Source organism: Oncorhynchus tshawytscha, linkage group LG10, assembly GCF_018296145.1.
Source record: "Oncorhynchus tshawytscha isolate Ot180627B linkage group LG10, Otsh_v2.0, whole genome shotgun sequence".
Lineage (NCBI taxonomy): Eukaryota > Metazoa > Chordata > Actinopteri > Salmoniformes > Salmonidae > Oncorhynchus > Oncorhynchus tshawytscha.
This window is the reverse complement of record NC_056438.1, coordinates 47,376,297-47,398,665: the sequence shown is the minus strand read 5'-3', so window position 1 is coordinate 47,398,665 and position 22,369 is coordinate 47,376,297. Positions and strand designations below refer to the sequence as shown.

Here is a 22,369-nt window from a genome sequence, read left to right as displayed (position 1 = left end):
GCAAGTGTCTACACTCTTTTGGTCATGAAGTGTATATCTCACATTCTCCCACATTTCAAGTTGGCAACACAGGGAACCCAAGTATGAGAAAGTATTAACCATTTTTCATAGTAACTATTTCAATTTTTCTTTGATGTTACAGACAAACTAGGACCAACAATTGTAGCCTGCCTCTGACTTTGTCAGAAACTTGCCCATACTGGTATATAATTTCATCAATATAATACCAATCAACCTCTTGAGGGTTGAATATTTAATTACTTGTACTGTCATTGTACTATGGTTACTCACAATTTAATAAATTACTTTTTGGTACCATTTATCATAATTGTGCGTTACCATGGTAGAATGTATAATGCAGGTTAAAACTGTGGTATTTCCATTATCCACATCTATACCATGGTAAAAGTGAGACAATAGCATGGTATTATTTAAGTGCATGGCACTACCATCATACTTCAAAGCTAAAACCATGGTACATTTCCAATACCATGGTATAAATGATGCCATACCATGGTAATATTTAGGTACAATGGCAGTACCATGGTATTACCATCATACTTCAAGGCTAAAACCATGGTACATTTACATGATTCAGACTATACAACGGTATAATTGAAACTACCATAGTAGTACCATGGTATGAATGAAAGTACCGTAGTAGTACCATGGTACATTTTTGTAAGGGCATGGTGTAGCCGGAGGATATATAGCTTCTGTCCTCCTCTGTGTACATTGACTTCAATACAAAACCTAGGAGGCTCATGGTTCTCACTCCCTTCCACAGACTTCCACAGTAATTATTAGAAACTACCCAGAGGACATCCTCCAACCTATCAGAGCTCTTGCAGCATGAACTGACATTTGTCCACCCAATCAAAGGATCAGATAATGAGTCTAATATTGACAGCATATGCTAACGCTAGCTAGCACTGCAGTGCATAAAATGTGGTGAGTAGTTCACTCAAAGAGAAAGTCAATAATTGAACAGTTTTGAACAAATTAATTTCTTCCAAAATGAAGGAGAAGCAAGAGAGACAGAGAGAGCTAGCTATATTTTGTACTATGTGTATATATATTAGACTTTCACTTACTTAGCTAGCGAATGCAGCTAACTAGTTTAACCTACTCAAACACCCGGTTCAAACAGATAAGGATGCTATGTTATGGCTATGGCTATCCAACACTGGAACTCTTCCAAGTCAAGGTAAGCGTTTGGTTTTATTAATTTATTGCCACCGAGGCCCGCCAGTGTAACTGCTAAACTGCTTGCTGTACACTGTACTGCATGATTGTAGCGGGTTTACTAATGCGTTAGTTCTAGTAGCTATGTTGACTATGACGTTAATTTGGTGAAAACGATGTAGGCTGTGTATAGCGGTTAGTGGTTATGGTACGAAAGTTTGCTTGGAATGTTTTTGTTGCCTGGTCACAGACAGCAGTTGTATTCTACACTGAAGTCCACAAGCGAAGGGAAAAGGTGAGAGGAAAAGAGGGCGTAGACGCAAGAAGGAATTATATATGCAACAAGCTGTAACGCTCAGGATGGTTGGACCAAGATGCAGCGTGGGGTAAGTTAATCATTTTTTATTTATGATAACCGGCACAAAACAAGAAAGCGTAACAAACGAAACATAGAGCTTTGTAGGGCTAAAAAGCAACAATACAAAATCAAGATCCCACAAACAACAGATGGGAAAAGGCTGCCTAAATATGATCCCCAATCAGAGACAACGATAGACAATCAGCTGCCTCTGATTGGGAACCATACCAGGCCAACATAGAAAAGAAAAAACTAGTCTACCCACCCTAGTCACACCCTGACCTAACCAAAATAGAGAAATAAAAGGTTCTCTAAGGTCGGGGCGTGACACAAGCAAAGTGATCATGCGGTTTTTATGTCGCGGATAGTTCTGTGTTTCGTGTGATCAGGGGTGTATTCATTCCGCCGATTCTGTTGAAAAACGTTTCTTAAATGGAAGCAAACAGAACGCAACAGGGATAAATATACCTGAATTTGTCCAATAGGAAACCCTCGTTTGCAACGGGATCAGATTACAACCTAGATCAGCTAGATGCAGGCAAGAGTGTGCAAGACAGTATTGATTATGTCACTGTCTGTCAGCTTGATTACTCTAATTTCTCTCGGCCTTTGCACCTTTGTTGTAAACTTTCATTCTTGGCTAGGTTGTAGAAACCTCATGATGGGTGTAGGGAAAATATGAGTATCATGCCGTAGCCTAAACCTATTGATGGTACGTTGAGCTGGGTGAATGGAATATGAATGACATTCATCCAATATGCTGTAATAGAAATAAGGCCATGCTCATAAAACAAAAAAAATGGAAAGGGCAGTGACCATGCTGACAGTGTTCCCCAACTCACCCCCTCCCGTTTTTCAACTGGTCGTTCAGTACAGCACCGTTTCTGTTCAATTGAACTTTCCAGAACGTAAAAACTTACTGAATGCAGCCATGATGCCAAAAATGGATAACGTACAGTATGTAGTGCAGCAAGAGTTGAGTGGGGATGAATGGATTTAGTTTAATGAGCCTTCCCCAACTAGCTAGTTTATGCTTCCGGCTAGAAACTTCAGCAAGAATTTGATACTTGTCTGCTGAAGTTGGGACTTGTGAGTGTTCAGAACTTTTCCGTTTTTATCGGAATACAAAGGCAATACATTTGCTTTAGCTGTCACCCTGATATTAGCTACACTATCTAGCTACTTCCCTCTAAGTTACTGCTGGACCTAGGATGTCACCCTACACCCTAACCCTACTACTCTGTTCCGCCATCTCTGGTCTCTTGGCCCTCCGACCCCTACACTCAGCCCAGTCAAAGCTCTTCTCTGTCCTGGCACCCCAATGGTGAAACCAGCTTCCCCCTGAAGCTAGGACAGAAGAGTCCCTACCCATCTTCCGAAAACATCTGAAACCCTACCTCTTCAATGAGTGCTTTAAATAATCCCTGTATAAATCTGTATTTGACGTAGGCTGCACAACTCCAGGTGTAGTCATCTAGCTAACTACCAAAGGTGAGTGATGTAAAGTACTAAAAGTAAAAATACTTCAAGTACTATTTAAGTACTTTTTGGGGGGTATCAGTACTTTGCTTTACTATTTATATTTTTGACAACTTTTACTTTTACTCTACTACATTTCCCCTGACTCCCAAAAGTGGGCTAACACATTCTTGTGACATGTAGGAGACCTGATTCGAACCCAGTCAGTCACAAAAGCAAGATTAAATAGGGAGTGGAAAGTCTATCCTTAAGAAGGGCTATGACAAGCCATTTCAACTATAACGTGGCTTGTGATCATCATAGAGGGGAACAGAAGGCACGTCGTCCATGGTCCAGAGAGTCTTAGCTTTCAGGATTGCGGTCGCAATAGCTCATAGCCAAAGTGGTTCAAATGCTAGATATACATTCATAGGAAGGAAATAAATTAAACAAGTCACATTGGCTTTAGAAACCGCCAGACGTTTTTGTTTACCAGAGTGAGCGTTTCCTTCTGTCGCGGATTGCCCCGGTACTGCTGTTCATTCCGTGCACCAGTTCCAGAAGTCTACGTCACCAGCCTCTAGGCGTCACTGAACTGTTTCATTAAGCACACCTGGTTCCCATTCCACCTGATTAGTAATTGTATAAATGTGCTCTGTGTTCACCAATGTCTTGCCGGGTATTGTTTCCATGTCCGCTGGTCGTGTGAGTATCAGTGCTTTGTTTCAGCTTGCGTGTTTTGTGTACTCGTTATTACGGGTCTCATCCTGTGAATTGTTGCGCACTTGTTATGACGGGTCCCGTGTATTAATTCAAGGTTGTACCTCGCTCTTTTGTTTGGGTTTCATCCCTGTGTTTTTGTATACTTGTTGTTTTTGGGCTTTGTCCCCGTGCCTTTTTATGGTCTGTCGTATTTTTGGGTGAAGTATTAAAACTCCCTATTACGTATTCCTGCGCCTGTCTCCAATTATTTATACGTGACAGATTCTATCTGCTCCTCTACCTTTCCTGACTGGCAAAGTGCCAGGATGTCTCTGGTTTTGAATCTGACTTTAGAGAACTGAATTTAACTGATTCTGAATGCATCTGACAAGTTTAATATATGAAACTTTGAATAACTTGAAATTATGGTTTAAACTTGCAATAACTACCATATTGAAACTGAATATATTAAATTGACATTTCAAAACTGAATGCAATATGCAATTTCAAATCATGAAATACAAGTTCAAGTAATGAATTCAATGATTACATTAGTGAAATATTTGAATTTGTAATGCACAATCCAAATTCAATATCCTAACACATTGAAAAGTCTGGAATTCAAATACAATTTTTGGCACTGAAATTGCTCCATAATAGCACATTTCGGGTATAAAAATTGTCGAGGCCTAATGGAAACTGCTAATTTGGTTAACTTTCCAAATGTCGACAAAACAATAGACAAGGTGGGCTCTTTTTGTGTTGGTACAATTAATGTGAGAAATGGCAGTGGAAACACTTATGGCATATTGCTATAGTAACCATCAATTTGGAGTCACGTGATCTGGTGTGTGGTCCTCCCACTAATCATTCTGTTTATTAGGCTACAGATTAAATAAATTAGATGAACTACACAGGGTTGTGAAAGTGCATGGCGATGCGCTTTTTATGCTCCTTTCCAATAAATTGAGGGTCTTCTGGTGACATGATGGCTGCCAACAAATCAAAATAATGGTTCTCTTTTGTCCATAATACACTCATTTAGTAGGCTATACCCACACTCTGTGAGCTGTTGGCTATAGCGCATATGCCAAGACCAGAATGAGCACAATCGCTATATAACACTTTTTCTGACGAAACCATCAGTTGAGTTAAATGTGCAGGAAACCCATTAAAGTTGTATTTTTATTTGGTACATGGGAATTTAACCCTAAGGAGTCATCACATGCAGCCTTTTATCCGAAACAAGTCAATTTGATGGAAACACATCTCTGGTGGGAGAATGCGCTTGTTTTTATGCTGACTTTATACTCATGGCATCAATCTTTCGCCAACTTTATGGAAACCGATGGCTCAAATCTAGGTTGTCTTTTGATTTTGAGAAAATAAAACAGACATCTTTCACTTCTGAAACCCCGCATGGTCTGTTTCCAACTTCCCGGAAGTCTCGCGATGTTGCACCTCTGTTTAGAAAAGCTGTACTAAAACAAATACTATCGCCATCTTCTGGACGGTTTAAAAAAAATATATAAATATATAGCTATAGCAATCACAAAATGGTCCCTCAATAAAATAAATCAATACTATCACCATATACTGGCCGGTTTATGTAAAGCCAAACTAACGTGTTTATTTTTCCATCGTGAAAAAAAAACAAGTCAGACTCATTTAATGCATTTCTTACAACTTTGAACTGACATTCCACTACTTCTGCAGCTCTGTTCAAATTAAATTCTTGAACTTTGAAAATAGTGGCCGGGACTTCATTGCAGGCAAATTGAAACAATAATCATGCATGAGAGCACCAGCTATTCCGTACAACTGTCATCACGCTCTCCATAGCCATTGTGAGCAAGACATTTCAACATTCCCAAAGCCACGGGGCCAGATGGATTACCAGGACGTGTGCTCAGATCATGCGGGGACCTACTGTCAAGTGTCTTCACTGTCATTTTCAACCTCTCCCTGATAGTCTGTAATACCTACATGTTTCAAGCAGACCACCATAGTCCCTGTGCCCAAGAACGCCACGGTAACCAGCCTAAATGACTACCGCCCAGTAGCACTCACCTCTGTAGCCATGAAGTGCTTTGAAAGGCTAGTCATGGCTCACATTAACACCATCATCCTGGAAACCCTAGACCCACTCCAATTCGCATACCGCCTCAACAGATCCACAGATGACGCAATCTCAATTGCACTCCACACTGCCCTTTCCCACCTGGACAAAAGGAACACCTATGTGAGAATGCTAATCATTGACTACAGCTCAGTGTTCAATACCATAGTGCTCACAGAGGACTAAACCTCTCCCTCTGCAACTGGATCCTGGACTTCCTGACAGGCCGCCTCCAGTTGGTAAGGATAGGTAACAACACATCTGCCACGCTGATCTTCAACACGGGAGCCCCTCAGTGGTGCATGCTTAGTACATTACTGGGGCCAAGCTTCCTGCCATCCAGGACCTCTATACAAGGCGGAGTCAGAGGAAGGCCCAAAAAATGGTCAAAGACTCCAGCTACCAAAGTCATAGACTACTCTCTGCTACTGCACAGCAAGTGGTACCAGAGCACCAAGTCTAGGACCAAAAGGCTCCTTAACAGCTTCTACCCCCAAGCCATAAAACCGCGGAACAATTCATTAAATGGATACCTGGACTATTTGCATTGACCCACCCCTTTTTTCATTTTTTTATTTTTATGCTGCTGCTCGCTGTTTATCTAGCCATAGTCACTTTACCCCTAATAACATGTACAGTACCAGTCAAACGTTTGGACACCTACTCATTCAAGTTTGTTTTGTCAATGTTTTCTGTGAAATTACACACATGCAATCATGTAATCAAAAGATATTTTATATTTGTGATTCTTCAAAGTAGCCACCCTTTGCCTTCATGACAGCTTTTGGCATTCTCTCAACCAGCTTCACGAGGAATGCTTTTCCAACAATCTTGAGGGAGTAGATGGAATACTACTGCATCTTATGTCAAATTGATGTCAAAAGAAAATTTGTTTAATTTTTGCTAACCCTAACCTAATTTTCTTAACTGCCACAAAGTAACTTTTGACAAACTGTATACTGTATCTAGACAAAACCCTTGAGGGTGAACTTTAGAGATCGACTACATTGCAGTTAGGTTGCACAGACAACCACACTCAGAGCTAGTACTGATAGTCTTTTTGACTTTGGGGAGTGTAGTAATACTCTGACATTTTGGATTGTTGAATCTGTGCAGGATTCAAATAAGAGTGGGCGTTCTACATAAACATTTTCTGAATGTTCCGCAATGGTTTGGCCTGCTGAACATGACAAGATTGGTTTCCCCTTTATTATGCTGCATTCATAAACAAGTTGAAAGTGGTATTTGCCACATACGACTGAAAAATCCACTTGAACGCCACGCCAACTCGTAATTACTAGTTGGAAACTATCATCCCGAGCGCCAACTTCTCCCAAATGCTGACCTGACTTCACCTATTAAAGGACCTTGATAACAGAATTTATCAGTTTAAATATCAAAACATTATTTTTCATTTACAATCATGATAGAGGTACTTTTAGTTTATGGTTGACGCAGCTTGTTGGCCATTAGCCAATCGGCATTTCTCAACAAGCTCAAAGCACATGAGTGCATCCAACTGGTATTTACCACTTCCCCACTTGGTTATGATCACAGCATTTTGTTATGTAGCTGCTGGTAAATTTCGATTTGGAAATTAACTGCAAAAATGCTAATATTTGTACCATTGACTAACATTTGTTCGACAAATGCTAAAAAACATGGTCAGGTAAACAAAACATGGATTGACGTCATTCCTTGCCCATAAACTACTTACAGGGTAAGGAAACCAATGTCATTTTATAATTTGGGTGAAAGATCCCTTTAAGATGGCTTACTGGTATGTCAATAGTAACTTTAGAGTAATTTGATTGAAATAACATTTAAAAACCAGCAAATTTTATACATGAATGGAAAAATGAATACAGAGTTAACTCGTTTTTAGCTTCAGCGTAACATAAGGCAAGCATTTTTGCTGATAAGAGCACCGACACCAAATGTAAAGAATCTAGAGTTTTAGTTTAAAAGCCAGCGTCTAATGATTAAATCCCGTATGGGCCCAAAAACGACAACACCAGTGTTCAAATGTACAGCAATAGCAATTTATTAGGCATATGAACAGTGATTTATCATTGTACACATACAGAGAGTAAATTATATAGCTCAATGCACGGATAGTTAGTGAAGGTAAGGCCCTGGATGAAGTGTAAAATCTGCCTAAGAATCAAGAAGTATAATTTGCCTCTTTCCCCTCGCATGGATTTCTCATCTACTCAGTCTTCCAAACAAAACACATGTTAAGTACAAATACAAAAGGGGGTTTGGTCTCTTAAATAAATTCATAGCCGGGGGGGGGGGTGGTTCTCAGTCATCTAAGAAGTCATCTTCCAGGTTAATGTCTGTGTTGTCCAGGTTAATGTCCGCGGTGTCGATGTCGTCCAGCTCCAAGTTGTCTAGGTCATCTTCAAGTTCGTCCAGGGCCTGGGGGAAATAACACAGCTAACGGTACTGAATACTGCAACGGGTTACATTCATACATCTCGCTGGGTACAGTGCATTACTTGTCCAGAGCCTGCCCTACTGTCTTTCTAGGGAGACCGTTGCCTACCTTGTTCTTCAGTGCCTCAGATGAACCGGGGCTCGCCTCCTCTTCAGGTGCAGCCTCAGGCTCTGGCTCCGAGGGGATCGCGGGGGGCGTCAACACGGATGCCAGCACTCCAGCAGCCAACGTGATCTCCTCCCTGCAGTCTTCACCCTGTTGACAGACACACAGGCATGAGCAGGACTCTGTTTCCAGTGTCTCAGCTGTCCCGGGCTTGCCCATCAATCCAGCCAACACATGAGGTCATTTCTAGATTTGAAACTCGACTCTTCCAGGCCTATGATGGAAAAAAACACCTAGTCTGTGTAGATCTAAATAAGTCCTTTGATCAAGTTGGCTATTACTTTAACTGTATAGTGAAGGTCTCAGAAGCAGACTTACTGGTACCAGTGTGGCAAGTGAGAGGGGAACTCCTTTGGGCTCGTAGCCCGTGGCATCCTCTAGTATATTACGTTCTTCATTGGGCTGGAGAAAAGAGGCAAGATATGGATAATGTGAGTAAATAAGTAGAAAGGCCGCAATGGGAGCGATAGGAATTACTACGTATTCAAGTTGGACTCCTCCTGTGCAGCAAATACATCCATAGCTAGCTTTCAGTTTAGAGATTTGCAAGCCAGATATTTCCATTTCATTTCTACAGTCCCACATCGAACCCCCACCACTCACTGTGACCAGAGGGTAGTCGGTGGCTGGCCGGGAGTTGCCCAGGCAGGTCTCCCGGAGGAACTGCTCGGCCACAAACGACTCCTTCAGACCGGGGAATAGGTTCTCATACTCGGTGGGGTCGGCCAGCGAGTCGGCCGCCTTCTGGTTGACCTTGGCCAGGCTCTCCCTCCACAGCTTGACCACCCTGGACACCTGGCTGGGCAGGTAGGTGCGGGCCAGGAAGGCTGCCTCGGGCAGCCGGTTGGTCCGGATCAGCAGCTCCAGACAGTGGTCCAGTCTGGGGGGAAAACAGACAGGAGACTTGAGACCAGTATCAGAGAGAGGTCCAAATCACCGCTACTGATCACATGCTCCATCAAAGATCAAACATACAGGAGTAGTGTCGTGTAGGATTCCAATACCTCATTGTAACGCTACTGAATTTAGGAAAGCTGGATATGTAACAGAGCTGGATATGACATCGTCGTGTACCCCCTCTACCCTCCCTTGTACTCACTTCCCCTGCAGGAAATAAGTCATGAAGGCCACGTTGTTCTTGCCGTCCCGCTCAGCGCCCTCGGCCAGCTTGCCCACCATGGCAGCGTTGCCCGAGGCCGTGGCGAGCAGTAGCAGGCCGCCGTAGTCCTGGGCATGATGGAGGCACTCCTGGGCCAGGCTAAACTGGCACTTACTGATGGCCAGCTCTGCCAGCTGCTTCCACTTCTGCTCCGACTGCCACCAGAGAAAAATGAAACGGTTCTAATGTGTATATATATATATATATATATATATACACATACATACATACATACATACATGTGTATGTATATATATATATATATATATATATATTATATATATACATATACATACATACATACATGTTGTCGGTTAGACTAATATTGTATGGAGTTGGGTCTAAGCTAAAACAATCATACAGTTCAGCACTGTTTAGTGCAGAAGGACGGTTAATACATTTAACGATATGATTGAGTACACAATCGACTCAGATCTAAATCAGATGTTGACTGAATAGATTTAAAACCGAGCAGATACTCTTCAGTATTGAATAACTCATTCGTGAACGACTGACATGTATGATGGCGCTATGCACGTAGTACACAATCGGTTGGCAACGTCGGGCAAGTCTAAAGGAGGGGTGTGTTTTTTTCCCCATAAATAACTGGTGTGCTGCTTCCAGTGTGAAGGAAATCTCAAGATATTGCTCACCTGATATAGAACTAGGGCTGTGATAGTCAGCAAGCAAATAACTGCCGGTCTCACGGTAATTGACCCGTTAATTAACACATTTAGCATCTCCTGGCTTCCTACGAGCCACTGATGCAGACCTTTGAAACATCTACATTTTTAGAAAGTCTAAATCCATGTAACAGCCTACACCTTCACAATAAATCTTATTTTAAACATGTCTAAAGAAGCATGGTAGGAAAATAATGTAGTCTATTTCAGAAGAACAGAATCGCATACTCAGATGTCCTTATGTTAGGTCCTGATCTGGTTATGCCATATGGCGGTGGGCTACACTAGTTCACTTAGCAGACAACAATTCCGTGGCATTATTTTATAGCATGAATAGAATTGAGCAAAGCTGAATAAAATAGAAAGGGATATTTTCTCCAGACGATGGAGTGCACACATGCCGCTATTCTGTGTTGAGCGGTTAAATAAGTCCTCCTATATGCTTCATTTAGAGTTATTAATGGAACTTTAGTTGTTCCACAAACGTTGGGCTCTGTTCTGATTTTTAATGCATTGTGAGGTTGCATGATGCAACTCTATTAATGATTAGGAAAAAAAGTCACTTGAAAAGGCACAATGCCTCAACATTCCCGGGGAATCCCCTTTGTGTGGCCGTAATGCACTCGCCTTCCGCAGCCAGTGGCTGTTGTGCCCTTGGGCTAAATATAATAATTATAACCCAAAAGCATGTAATGCTTTTATTATAAAAAGGTGCATTTTTATGGTGAAAATGATCTTCCCCAAACTTGATACTCACACACTGCTTATGTATGCCAGTTAGGCTCTACACCTTGTACAGCGGATTAATGTGCTTCATTTTAAGACGTTATTTGGCCACTAGTTGTGATACAAACCTTATCAAAACATATAGGCCTATGGGCTAGGCTACATGAGGTGTGCGACTATGATTGATTAAAATAAGTTGTAATTTATTTATTTTTTCAAAGGCATTGTTTTTTTATGCTGGGCATCATTCACAAGTGATAATATATAATTCACAAGTGGTAGGATAATATTGTCACACATCTGATTATTCTTGATTTAATTCTTGTCTTTACATATATACTAAATAATGTGTATGAAATTTGTTTGGATTTAGAATGGACCATTATCATGCACCTGTCTCAAAATGTGCAGGGGGAAAATTACATGGCATCTATGCACTTAAAGCGAATGGAGGACGCTTTTCCCGTGGTTCATTTTCATGCCAGCCAGGTAGGCTATACTCCTGCTGTAAAGAGAAGCAATGTGCTTAATATTAGGAATGTTGAGAAATAAATACAGTAGGCCTAGCCTGTAGAAAGCGGACAATTTTAAGAGGCCATCACGCCGTTCTCTCACAATTGCATAACCTATAGAACATGAGCTCTCGAAGTGTTTGATTAGATTTTCCATCACATTGGCACTGACGTCAGAGTGATTAGAGGGACAAGAGTGCTGAATACCAGGCAGTTAGCAAGTTTGATATTCTACTAATGACCAGCAGCAGCATCAGAGCTTGGAAAAGCCTAATTACCGTGACTAAACGGTCACGTGGAATTTGACTGCCTTCGTGAATCGTGACCGCCGGTAATACAGTCTCCTCAACAGCCCTATATAGATTACCTCATGGTAAGCTGCAGACCTTTATCGACCAAGAGAGTTCTCATCCATGATCATCACGGCTGTCTACATCCCTCCACTGGTGTAGATGAAGGAGACAGGTTATTGAGTGTGTGCCATTCAGAGGGTGAATGGGCAAGACAAAAGATTGAAGTGCTTTTGAACGGGGCATGGTAGTAGGTCACGGGCGCACCAGTGTGTACCAACGCTGCTGGGTTTTTCACGCTTATTAACAGCTTCCCGTGTGTATCAAGAATGGTCCACCACCCAAATGACATCCAGCCAAGTTGACACAACTGAAGCATTGGAGTCAACAAGGGCCAGCATCCCTGTGGAACACTTTCAACACCTTGTAGAGTCCATGCCCTGACAAATTGAGGCTGTTCTGGAGGACAAAAAGGGGGGGGGGGGATTTTGTACATGAAGTGTATACAAACCATATACACACACACAACCACTCATCATTTGCTGCTGCTACTCTGTTCTTTATTTTACTCTATCCTGATGACTAGTCACTTTACCCTGACTTCATGTACATATCTACCTCAAATACCTCTTCCCTCTGCACACCACATTGACCTGGTGCTCCCCGTATATAGCTCCACATTGACCTGGTGCTCCCCGTATATAGCTCCATTCTTGGTTATTTTATTCCTTATTTGTATTTTTTACTCTGCATCATTGGGAAGCAAAATACCAGCATTTCTACAGCAGTTGTATTCGTTGCATGTGACAAATAAAATTTGATTTACAGTCTTTGAACTCTCTTGTAGTGTGTGTGAAGTGGTCTCTCCAAAGTCTAGTGTACTGAAGATCTTACCTCTGCCTCCACAGCCAGCTGATAGGCGATCTTCAACTCCCCAAGCTGCAGGGACAGCTCAAACCTGTGCTCCGAGTCTGACGACACGGCCAGAGCCTGCTGCTTGAAGCCCTGGACGACCAAAAATAACATGTCAGTAAACATAACATTTCACACAAACACAGTCAGTTCTCACAACAGTAAAACAGCAGCCACACAAAACGCAGCTTGACCCGTGTTGAAGATGAAGAGCGCAGAATTATATATCGTCAAAAATAATATCCTGATATGTAACTATATAAATGTTTCTCACAATTACTAATCATTGACATATCCAAAAAGTCCAATTTTGTAACCCAATACATCCCATAATAAGCACCGAGCTCTTGAAATAGCAGTGCAGGTTTATCGTAACAACATGAAGATTTTACATTGTGTGGTAGTCGTCTTCAAACTTGTTTCAGTGGATCGCAAAAAAGCTCAAATTAGCATAACAAGCTGAACCAAATGTAAGAGGCTTTGAGAATAAAAAGCCTGGTATACAGTCAGTGCTTTAGGGATACGCTTGTTTATGTAAGGGACCTTCTAAAAAGACCAGGAATTTCAGATTAATATGAGAAACATATACTAAAATATATATATTTTTAAATACTTCATGTCTCAAAATTGATATCCATCTTACCTCTATATTGTTTTATGTCCTGCAGATTTGAGAAGACAGATGACGAGTTCAACGGGAAAGTGAGCCTTGCACAGAATCCAGTCTAGCTGACGCAATGTAATTTTCCTGATTTCATTACCCCCCCTCTGGCCTCCATGAATTTAGTCACCCTAATTCTGGCCATCCTACAAGGATAAAAACTCTACTTTTGAGACATGAGGTTTTCTTAAGAGGGTTATATACACAATTAACATTATTTTACCCTTTGGTCAAAAGATGCATTTTGAATTGGACACCCTATAACATTCCATAGTCTAGCTAGAATCTACTCACTCCCCCCAGCGCCCCCATAGAGTTAAAGTACCCCATTCTACACACCTCATTTCCTTCATTAACAGGAAGTTCCTGGTTCTGACCTGTTTCTCCAGGAAGTGGGCCACACGGGTCCTCTGTTCCTTGGGGATGGTGGGCAACACTTTGTCGGCCATGCCAAAGTCCCTGCGCATCACAGCTGTCTGGTACTCCAGCACAGACACCAGCAGGGAGTAGCTGACGATGTTCAGCTCTTTGTCGCCCAGGTACAGGCGGTCGTCCTTGGGGATGTAGCCCAGCAGGTACATGGTTCTACGGATGGAGTAGATCGATAACGTGTTATAGGAATTAAAAAAGGAAAACACACTTTGAGATGGAGTTTTAGGGATAGGGAGTTTTAGTTTTAGGGATGGTGTCCCAGACACAGATGAAGCCTAGTTCTAAACTAAATAAGCATGCTCAATGGAGGAAGATCTTTTTAGTAGGAAGATTTTCATGGGAAGATCTTTTTAGTATGGTACTAGGCTTAATCTTTGTCTGGAAAACTACCTCAATGTATTTTTTTGAAGTAAATTAGGCTGTATGTAGGGTGGGTTAGGTTACCCCCCCATTTTAATTTGTTGAATAGTCTTGTTGTAGGATAAATGAGATGTCAATGTAGCCGAAGCACGTTGCTAGACAGAAGCGAGGTGGACCTGCTTATGAAGTACATATATAGAGGCTTCGAGAAGCCCTCTGACAATAGCAGTGCCATACTCCTACAGGGGCACAAAAAGGTGTGAAAGCTCTCTGAACATGTGATCTTTAAACTCTAAGCCACCTAATACAGGGATGGGCAACTGGTGGCACCCTCTTTGAAGGCCCTCTGAACTTGAATCTTTATATAACGGGTGGGCTTTCAAAACACAAAATGTCTTGACGGACTCAAATTTTGCCCTATAGAGGACACTCTAGTGGGGATTTTTGGCTTAACATTAAGATAATATTGGCTGACTTAACAAACAGCTAGTCTAATCCTTCTCCAAAAAGCAACGTTTGAATATTGATGATTGTTTCTGGTCTTACATCCCCAACATTGGTGCTTTACACCCCAAAAAAACAGGGTCGGACCCAAAGCAACAGTAGTATTGAGCTTCACTTACTCCAGCCTATTAATCCTGGGTAGTATTCACTAGGAACCAAATGGGCCAAAACGGGTAGGACCTACCCAAACACTTGTTTTCTTTTTCAGTTGCAAAATATTGCTACGCTGTGCACTAATAAATATACAACCCTGGTACGCAGTACCTGTCCAGGTGAGCGATGGTGACAATCTCTCCCCCCACAAAGTAGTTGAGTCTGTTGACAGAGCTGGTGTAGATGAAGCAGTCTCCCACCCACAGACCTGTCTTCACCACTTCCTGGATCTCCCCCTGGACCTGGGGGATCAAGACACAAAATGGCAGTGTCCTGATCAAGACACAAAATGGCAGATTGGGGACAGATTGGGGAGAGAGGGCAGATGGTGAGTGTTCACTGGTGCCCTGTTGTCTAGGGCCCTCTACTGGATGGCTATAGGCATTGTGCTTTGTCTTCAGTCGAAACCATAAGCCTCTCTTGTAGAGTTGCAGAGTCTACCTGCTAGGTCAGTACAGGTACAAGGTAATATCGAGTATTAACCTGTTACACACACACACACCTCAAAGGCGTCTTCGATGCCATCCTCCGTCACTCCCTCGTTGTTCTCTTGGGAGGCGGCTACTTTCTCGGACAGGTAGCGCAGGATGAAGAAGGACTCCTCTGTGGCTATACACACCAACTCCCCTGAGTCTGACCAGAAGATCTACAAAACCGAGAGAGAGGAAGTGTTCTCATGCTTCACTTACAGTCCTGATTTCATGACGATAATGCAAATTGTGTCATATGACCATTTCTACCAATACGGTACTGTGTGGAAAAACAAACACTGACTAAAACAAACATTTGTACATGCTAGGGCACTCTCGCACCCATCTATATTCTGATCAAGATGCCCTTTCCTCGACAGCAGTACTCACATGTTTGGGCTGGATCTCAATGCGGCGGACCAGCTCTGTGTTCTCCCAGTCATAGAAGGCCAGACCGTTCACCGACCTGACGCCCAGCAAGAAGCCTCCATAGATACCTGCGCACACACACACACACACACACACACACAGTTAGTCCCTCAGTTAAGCTATCTGGACATGTCGAATAACATTTTTGTTTTCTGTTGCAAAACATTTTAAAACATTTTCTGTTGCCTGCCAGGTTCCATTTTTTATGCAGTATCTTTTTTCACACTACAAACTGATCACCACAACTGATCTCTTCAATTTACCTTCAGCCCCAAAGTCTGGCTTGAAAGACTTCTTCTCTTTGAAGTTCTTGAAGATTTTGACCACACTGTTGCTTTCTCTGATGGCATACCTGCGACAAGGCAGACCACGCACATTAACCACTGACAGACAGTAACCATCCATAACAAAGAATGTCTGTGTGTGTGTGTGTTGAACTCACTCAGAGGAGTCATGTGCCCAGACAAACTCTTGGGCTGAGCCGAAGCTCTTGTTCCTCAGTGCCATGGCAGTGTAGATGATGTACTCTCCGTCTCCACACACCACAACAAACCTGACAACACAAACAAAAAGAGAGGCTCCATAAAATAATCCAGATTTTCAACAGATGAAGTGTTTGGATATATATGAATATCATATTTCTCCAAACATTTGAAAACAACTTACTTGCCTTTAAAATGTGTGGCACACAAACACTAACATGTAGTTGTTGTGCAAGGCGTTTAATTAGGTTCACCGAATAGCTGACGTCGGACTGACCTTCCGTTGGGGTTGTGCTGAATGGTCTGGGGGTAGATCTCACAGCTGCCCATGTCTTTGACGGCCAGCGCCAGCCTCTCTCCGTCCTTGATCTCCGTGTCGCCCATGGCCTTCAGGTTGGCCTGCTGCACCTCTGAGTGCTTGGCCCAGATGATCTTCCCATTGGTGTCCATGGACATGGCTGGCTCCTCACGCCCCAGCTACAGCACGCAGGAGAGGTGGAGGAGAGGATGGACTGAGTAAAGTACCGTGGCTTTCAGAGATGTCACCAAGTAGTTGTTTCAACATAGAAGGGTACTTTGAAAAAAAGGCATGTACGCAATGTGTACAAACTGAAATTCTATCAAACTCTGTATTGTGAAATAGCTGTGGGTTCTTCAGTTTTGAATCTTATGCACAAATACACTATATATACACAAAAGTATGTGGATGCCCCTTCAAATTAGTGGATTCGGCTAGGTCAGCCACACCCGTTGCTGACAGGTGTATAAAATTAAGCACACAGCCATGCAATCTCCATAGAGAAAACATTGGCAGTAGAATGGCCCATACTGAGGAGCTCAGTGACTTTCAATGTGGCACTGTCATAGGATGCCAACAAGTCAGTTTTTCACATTTCTGCCCTGCTAGATCTGCCCCGGTCAACTGGAAGTTCTGTTATTGTGAATTGGAAATGTCTAGGAGCAACAGTGACTCAGCCGCGAAGTGATAGGCCACACAAGCTCACAGAACGGAACCACCAGGTGCAGAAGCGTGTAGTACGTACAAATCGTCTGTCCTGGGTTGTGACACTCAATACCTACTTCCAAACTGCCTCTGGAAACAACGTCAGCACAAGACCCATTTGTCGGGAGCTTCATGAAATGGGTTTCCATGGTCGAGCAGCCTAAGACCACCATGCGGAATGCCAAGCGTCGGCTAGAGCGGTGTAATGCTTGCAGCCATTGGACTCAGTGGAAACGATGAATCACGCTTCACCATCTGGCAGTCCGAAGGACGAAGCTGGGTTTGACGGATGCCAAGAGAACCCGACATGTCTGAATGCATAGTGCAAACTGTAAAGTTTGGTGGAGGAGGGATGGGGCTGATTTTCATGGTTCGAACTAAGCCCCTTAGTTCCAGTGAAGGGAAATCTTAACGCTACAGCATACAATGACATTCTAGACAATTCTGTGCTTCCAACTTTGTGGCAACAGTTTGGGGAAGGCCCTTTCCCGATTCAGCATGACAATGTCCTGATCTGATCTCAACCCCTTCGAACACCTTTGGGATGAATTGGAACGCCGACTGCTAGTGGAGGCTGTTATAGCAGCAGGGGGGGGGGGCAACTCCATATTAATGCCCATTATTTTGGAATGAGATGTTCGACTAGCAGGTCCACATACTTTTGGTCATGTAGTGTATATGGCCATATTCCACACCTTGATGATGATGCTGCCTTCGTCGTAACCCAGGGCCACGTTGTTGGAGCCTCGCAGGCCACACACACACCACACGCGCTCCATGCCGTAGTTCAGCGTGCTCTCCAGACGGTACGTACTCGAGTGCCAGATGCGCACAGTGCCTATGGAACCAGAGAAATTATTGGTTTCTTTCAGAACTTTGATTGTGTGCTTTTTATATGTAAAAACATGCGTACATTGTATAGAGTAGAGTTAATACTAGAGGTCGACCGATTAATCGGAATGGCCGATTTTAAGTTTTCATAACAATCGGAAATCAGTATTTTTGGACACCGATTTGGCCGCTTTTTAAATATTTTTTAACACCTTTATTCAATCTTTATTTAACTAGGCAAGTCAGTTAAGAACACATTCTTATTTTCAATGACGGCCTAGGAACGGTGGGTTAACTGCCTCGTTCAGGGGCAGAACAACAGATTTTTACCTTGTCAGCTCGGGGGATTCAATCTTGCAACCTTACAGTTAACCAGTCCAACGCTCTAACCACCTGATTACATTGCACTCCACGAGGAGCCTGCCTGTTACATGAATGCAGTAAGCCAAGGTAAGTTGCTAGCTAGCACGTAAACTTATCTTTAAAAAAAAAAATCTATCATAATCAATAGTTAACTACACATGGTTGATGATATTACTAGTTTATCTAGCGTGTCCTGCATTGCATATAATCGATGCGTTGCGTATTGTTGCTCCAATGTGTACCTAACCATAAACATCAATGCCTTTCTCAAAATCAATACACAGAAGTATATATTTTTAAACCTGCATATTTAGCTAAAATAAAAAATTGTGAAATTGTGTCACATCTCTTGCGTTCATTGCACGCAGAGTCTGTGTATATGCAACAGTTTGGGCAGCCTAATTTGCCAGAATTTTCCATAATTATGACATAACATTGAAGGTTGTGCAATGTAACAGGAATATTTAGACTTATGGATGCCACCCATTAGATAAAATATGGAACAGTTCCGTATTTCACTGAAAGAATAAACGTCTTATTTTCGAGATGATAGTTTCCGGATTCGGCCATATTAATGACCTAAGGCTCTTATTTCTGTGTGTTATCATGTTATAACTAAGTCTATGATTTGATAGAGCAGTCTGACTGAGTGGTGGTAAGCAGCAGCAGGCTCGTAAGCATTCATTCAAACAGCACTTTCGTGCGTTTGCCAGCAGCTGTTTATGACTTCAAGCCTGTCAACTCCCGAGATTAGGCTGGTGTAACCGATGTAAAATGGCTAGCTAGTTAGCGGGGTGCGCGCTAATAGCGTTTCAAACGTCACTTGCTTGGAGACTTGCGAGTGGTTGTTCCCCTTGCTCTGCATGGGTAACGCTGCTTCAAGGGTGGCTGTTGTCGTTGTGTTCCTGGTTCGAGCGAGGAGAGGGACGGAAGCTATACTGTTACACTGGCAATACTAAAGTGCCTATAAGATCATCCAATAGTCAAAGGTTAATGAAATACAAATGGTAGAGAAAGAAATAGTCCTATAATTCCTATAATAACTACAACCTAAAACTTCTTACCTGGGAATATTGAAGACTCATGTTAAAAGGAACCACCAGCTTTCATATGTTCTCATGTTCTGAGCAAGGAACTTAAACGTTAGCTTTCTTACATGGCACATATTGCACTTTTACTTTCTTCTCCAACACTTTGTTTTTGCATTATTTAAACCAAATTGAACATGTTTCATTATTTATTTGAGGCTAAATTGATTTTATTGATGTATTATATTAAGTTAAAATAAGTGTTCATTCAGTATTGTTGTAATTGTCATTATTACAAATAAAGAACTTGAAAACGTCCGATTGATCGGTATCTGCTTTTTTTGGCCCTGCAATAATCGGTATCGGCGTTGAAAAAAAATCATAATCGGTCCACCTCTAGTTAATACATAGCCGTTCGTCTGCTCACCACAAACAGAACAAGTATCTACAAAGGATCAGAATCTAATAAGAGTGTATAAGGTATTTACTCACCGTCCTCTGAGCCTGTGATGATGATGGGCAGCTCTGGGTGAAAGCTGACACACGACACATTCTGGGCATGTCCCTCCAGGGTCTGCACACACGTCTTGTTCTGAAGAGACACAGGACAGGAGTGTGAGACATTTGCCTGGACCAATACAGTATCATCAAAGACCAGAAAACCCATCTGCTGAACAGGTTACCAGCTTTCTCAAGCTAAAAGTGTTTGTTTCATTCCTCAGCAGTCTTACCTGGTAGTCCCAGATCTTGACCAGGCGGTCATCAGCTCCTGATATAAGGTAGGGCTTGTCCCCTCCACTGTAGTAGTCAATGCAGTTGACACCTTTCTCATGGCCCTCAAGGGTGAAGTTAGGAGCAGAGGAGCCTAGCTGCCAAACCTGGAATAGGGCAGAGGATGAGTTAGTCAAATAAATACACTCACACTATTCACAAACATCTACACTAAGTTCTTGTCAGCACACACATGACTTGTGTGGTAAAGTCAACACACACACACAGTGTCTGGTGTTACCTTGATGGTTCTGTCCAGAGAAGCGCTGGCAAATTGGTTGTTGTCTTTAGGGTTGATGACGATCTGCATGACGTAGTGGGTGTGGCCCTCGAACACCTGGCTGCAAGACCACTTCTTCTCCCAGTCCCACAGCTTAATCAGCATGTCGTCTGGACACACACACGATGGAACAATTAGTTAATATAATACTTGTGTGATAGATAATCAGTTTATGTATTTGACCCATATGTATAAAATGATGCAAGTCATAAAAGACAAGTTACTGATTGTGTACCACTGCTTGTGAGGATGTAGGGCTGGGTGGGATGCACGGCAATACAACGGATGTAGTCAGAGTGGGCCTCAAACATGTGAACCCTCTCCAGGGTGTTGTAGTTGAACACACGGATCTGCATGTCATCCTACAGAGAGAAGGGAGGAAAGACATATTATGACCCTACAAATACAGTAAGCGTGTAGTCTCCATGGGAAGATAAACCATCAAAAGTTCTCATTAGCTAGATGCTTGTCCTGAATTTAAAGCATCACTCACGGCTCCTGTTATGACCCAGTTCTTCCTGGCTACAAACTTCGATGCTCTCACTGGAAGGTCACACACTTCAAAGGTCTTCACCAAGGTCTGAAAAGGATATATTTACAAATTGTACATTCTCATTCATTGCATACAAGTTTAGCTTAGAGCTGTTTATCTCCATTGCGCAAATATTCAACATCAAACTGTTTGTGTGTGTACCTGTGTTTCATGGTTCCAGACGCAGACACTACCATTGTACAGGCTGGCCAGCATCCACGGCTCGGTCGGGTGGAGGTCCACACTCTTCACCCGGTCTGACCGGGCTGTCAGCTTCCGCTTGATGTCCAGCCTGAGAGGCTTTGAGACAGATGTCAAGTCAATCCAAATAAACAGACAGGGCAGTGCACAACGTACTCATCTGATTGCAGAGAGCTAGCTAGCTTGCCAGCTAACGTTTGCTAAAAGTGATAACGTTAGCTTATAAAACACGACCAATTCATAATCCTTCATGACCACATCCAAAAAAACGTCAATACTGACAGCACAATATCTATCAAGGTACCGTACCATCTAAATAAAACGATTTTACATGCAAAACGTAGAAATAACTAGTTAGCTAACTGCTCACGCTTAGTAAAGATGTGACATGGAGCTAGTTAGCAAAGAAGACGAGCATCCTTGCCACGGATAGACGTAGCTAACACAACTAACGTTAGCTAGTTAGCATTATCCTTGCTAAATGGTCTAGCTAGCTGACGAGTGCTTAGCTTTTATCATCCCAATAAATAATAATGAATCGGACTAGCTAGGTCGGTAAATGGTAAGATACCTAATGTTAGTTAGCTACAGAGGACTAGCTTGTTTTCTAGTTAGCTAACATGGCTGGCCTATCACAATCGACACCGGCTTTACTGAAATAAACTGGTTACATGCAATTCAGACTACACATCTTTCAACAACGAATGTACACTTGTCTCACCATGTTTTATCAGTGGGTTGTCTCTTTTTATGTGAATGAATTATGAATAGTTTCAGTCGGTGTTGCGTTTTCTGTGGACGGACTGTCGAGTGACGTGGAACTTCCTGAAACGGCGTGCGATGGGAAATGATGACGTGCCATTTTGGAGGTTCATTTTGGGTCATTGGAGCGTGGCACTTTTCTCCCATTTTTCCATGGTGTCCTGAGCTGCACTGCTGTCTGCAGTTTAGCTATAACTTTTTTTAAAAAGTATTATTTCAAACATAGCATATACTGTACAAATTGTGCATATTAAGAACTGCAGTTTACAAGCATGTTCAGACAGTGTTATTTTCAGGGCAAAATGAATCACTATGATGGCCCAAATTGTTAATTCATCTTTGTAAAGCTGGTGTAGTCCAGGGCCTACTACCTACCGGTTTATGTTCCTATATGGTTT

The 22,369-nt window shown here is 42.4% G+C and overlaps 1 protein-coding gene across 1 annotated transcript; it reads right to left on the bottom strand.

Annotated features, from left to right (window-relative positions):
* Positions 1-7,842: 7,842 nt before the first annotated feature.
* LOC112260331 (coatomer subunit beta') lies at positions 7,843-22,080 on the bottom strand. The gene is made up of 21 exons (XM_024435353.2): positions 21,931-22,080; positions 21,171-21,308; positions 20,970-21,056; positions 20,712-20,838; positions 20,438-20,586; positions 20,157-20,303; positions 19,918-20,017; positions 17,899-18,041; positions 16,478-16,677; positions 16,161-16,271; positions 15,982-16,070; positions 15,680-15,786; positions 15,322-15,465; positions 14,931-15,061; positions 13,748-13,955; positions 12,692-12,802; positions 9,527-9,741; positions 9,031-9,307; positions 8,746-8,829; positions 8,371-8,517; positions 7,843-8,243 (listed from the first exon to the last, which is right to left on the bottom strand). Exons 1-21 carry the CDS (start codon positions 21,931-21,933, stop codon positions 8,127-8,129), a joined length of 2,835 nt encoding a protein of 944 aa, XP_024291121.1. The 5' UTR covers positions 21,934-22,080; the 3' UTR covers positions 7,843-8,126.
* Positions 22,081-22,369: the final 289 nt, after the last annotated feature.

Coding starts and splice junctions, on each gene's coding strand:
- LOC112260331 (XM_024435353.2), bottom strand. Junction 20,587..20,711: donor CTACATCCTCACAAGCAGTG/GTACACAATCAG, acceptor GTGTGTGTCCAG/ACGACATGCTGATTAAGCTG. Junction 9,742..12,691: donor AGCTGGCTGTGGAGGCAGAG/GTAAGATCTTCA, acceptor CTCTGGTGGCAG/TCGGAGCAGAAGTGGAAGCA.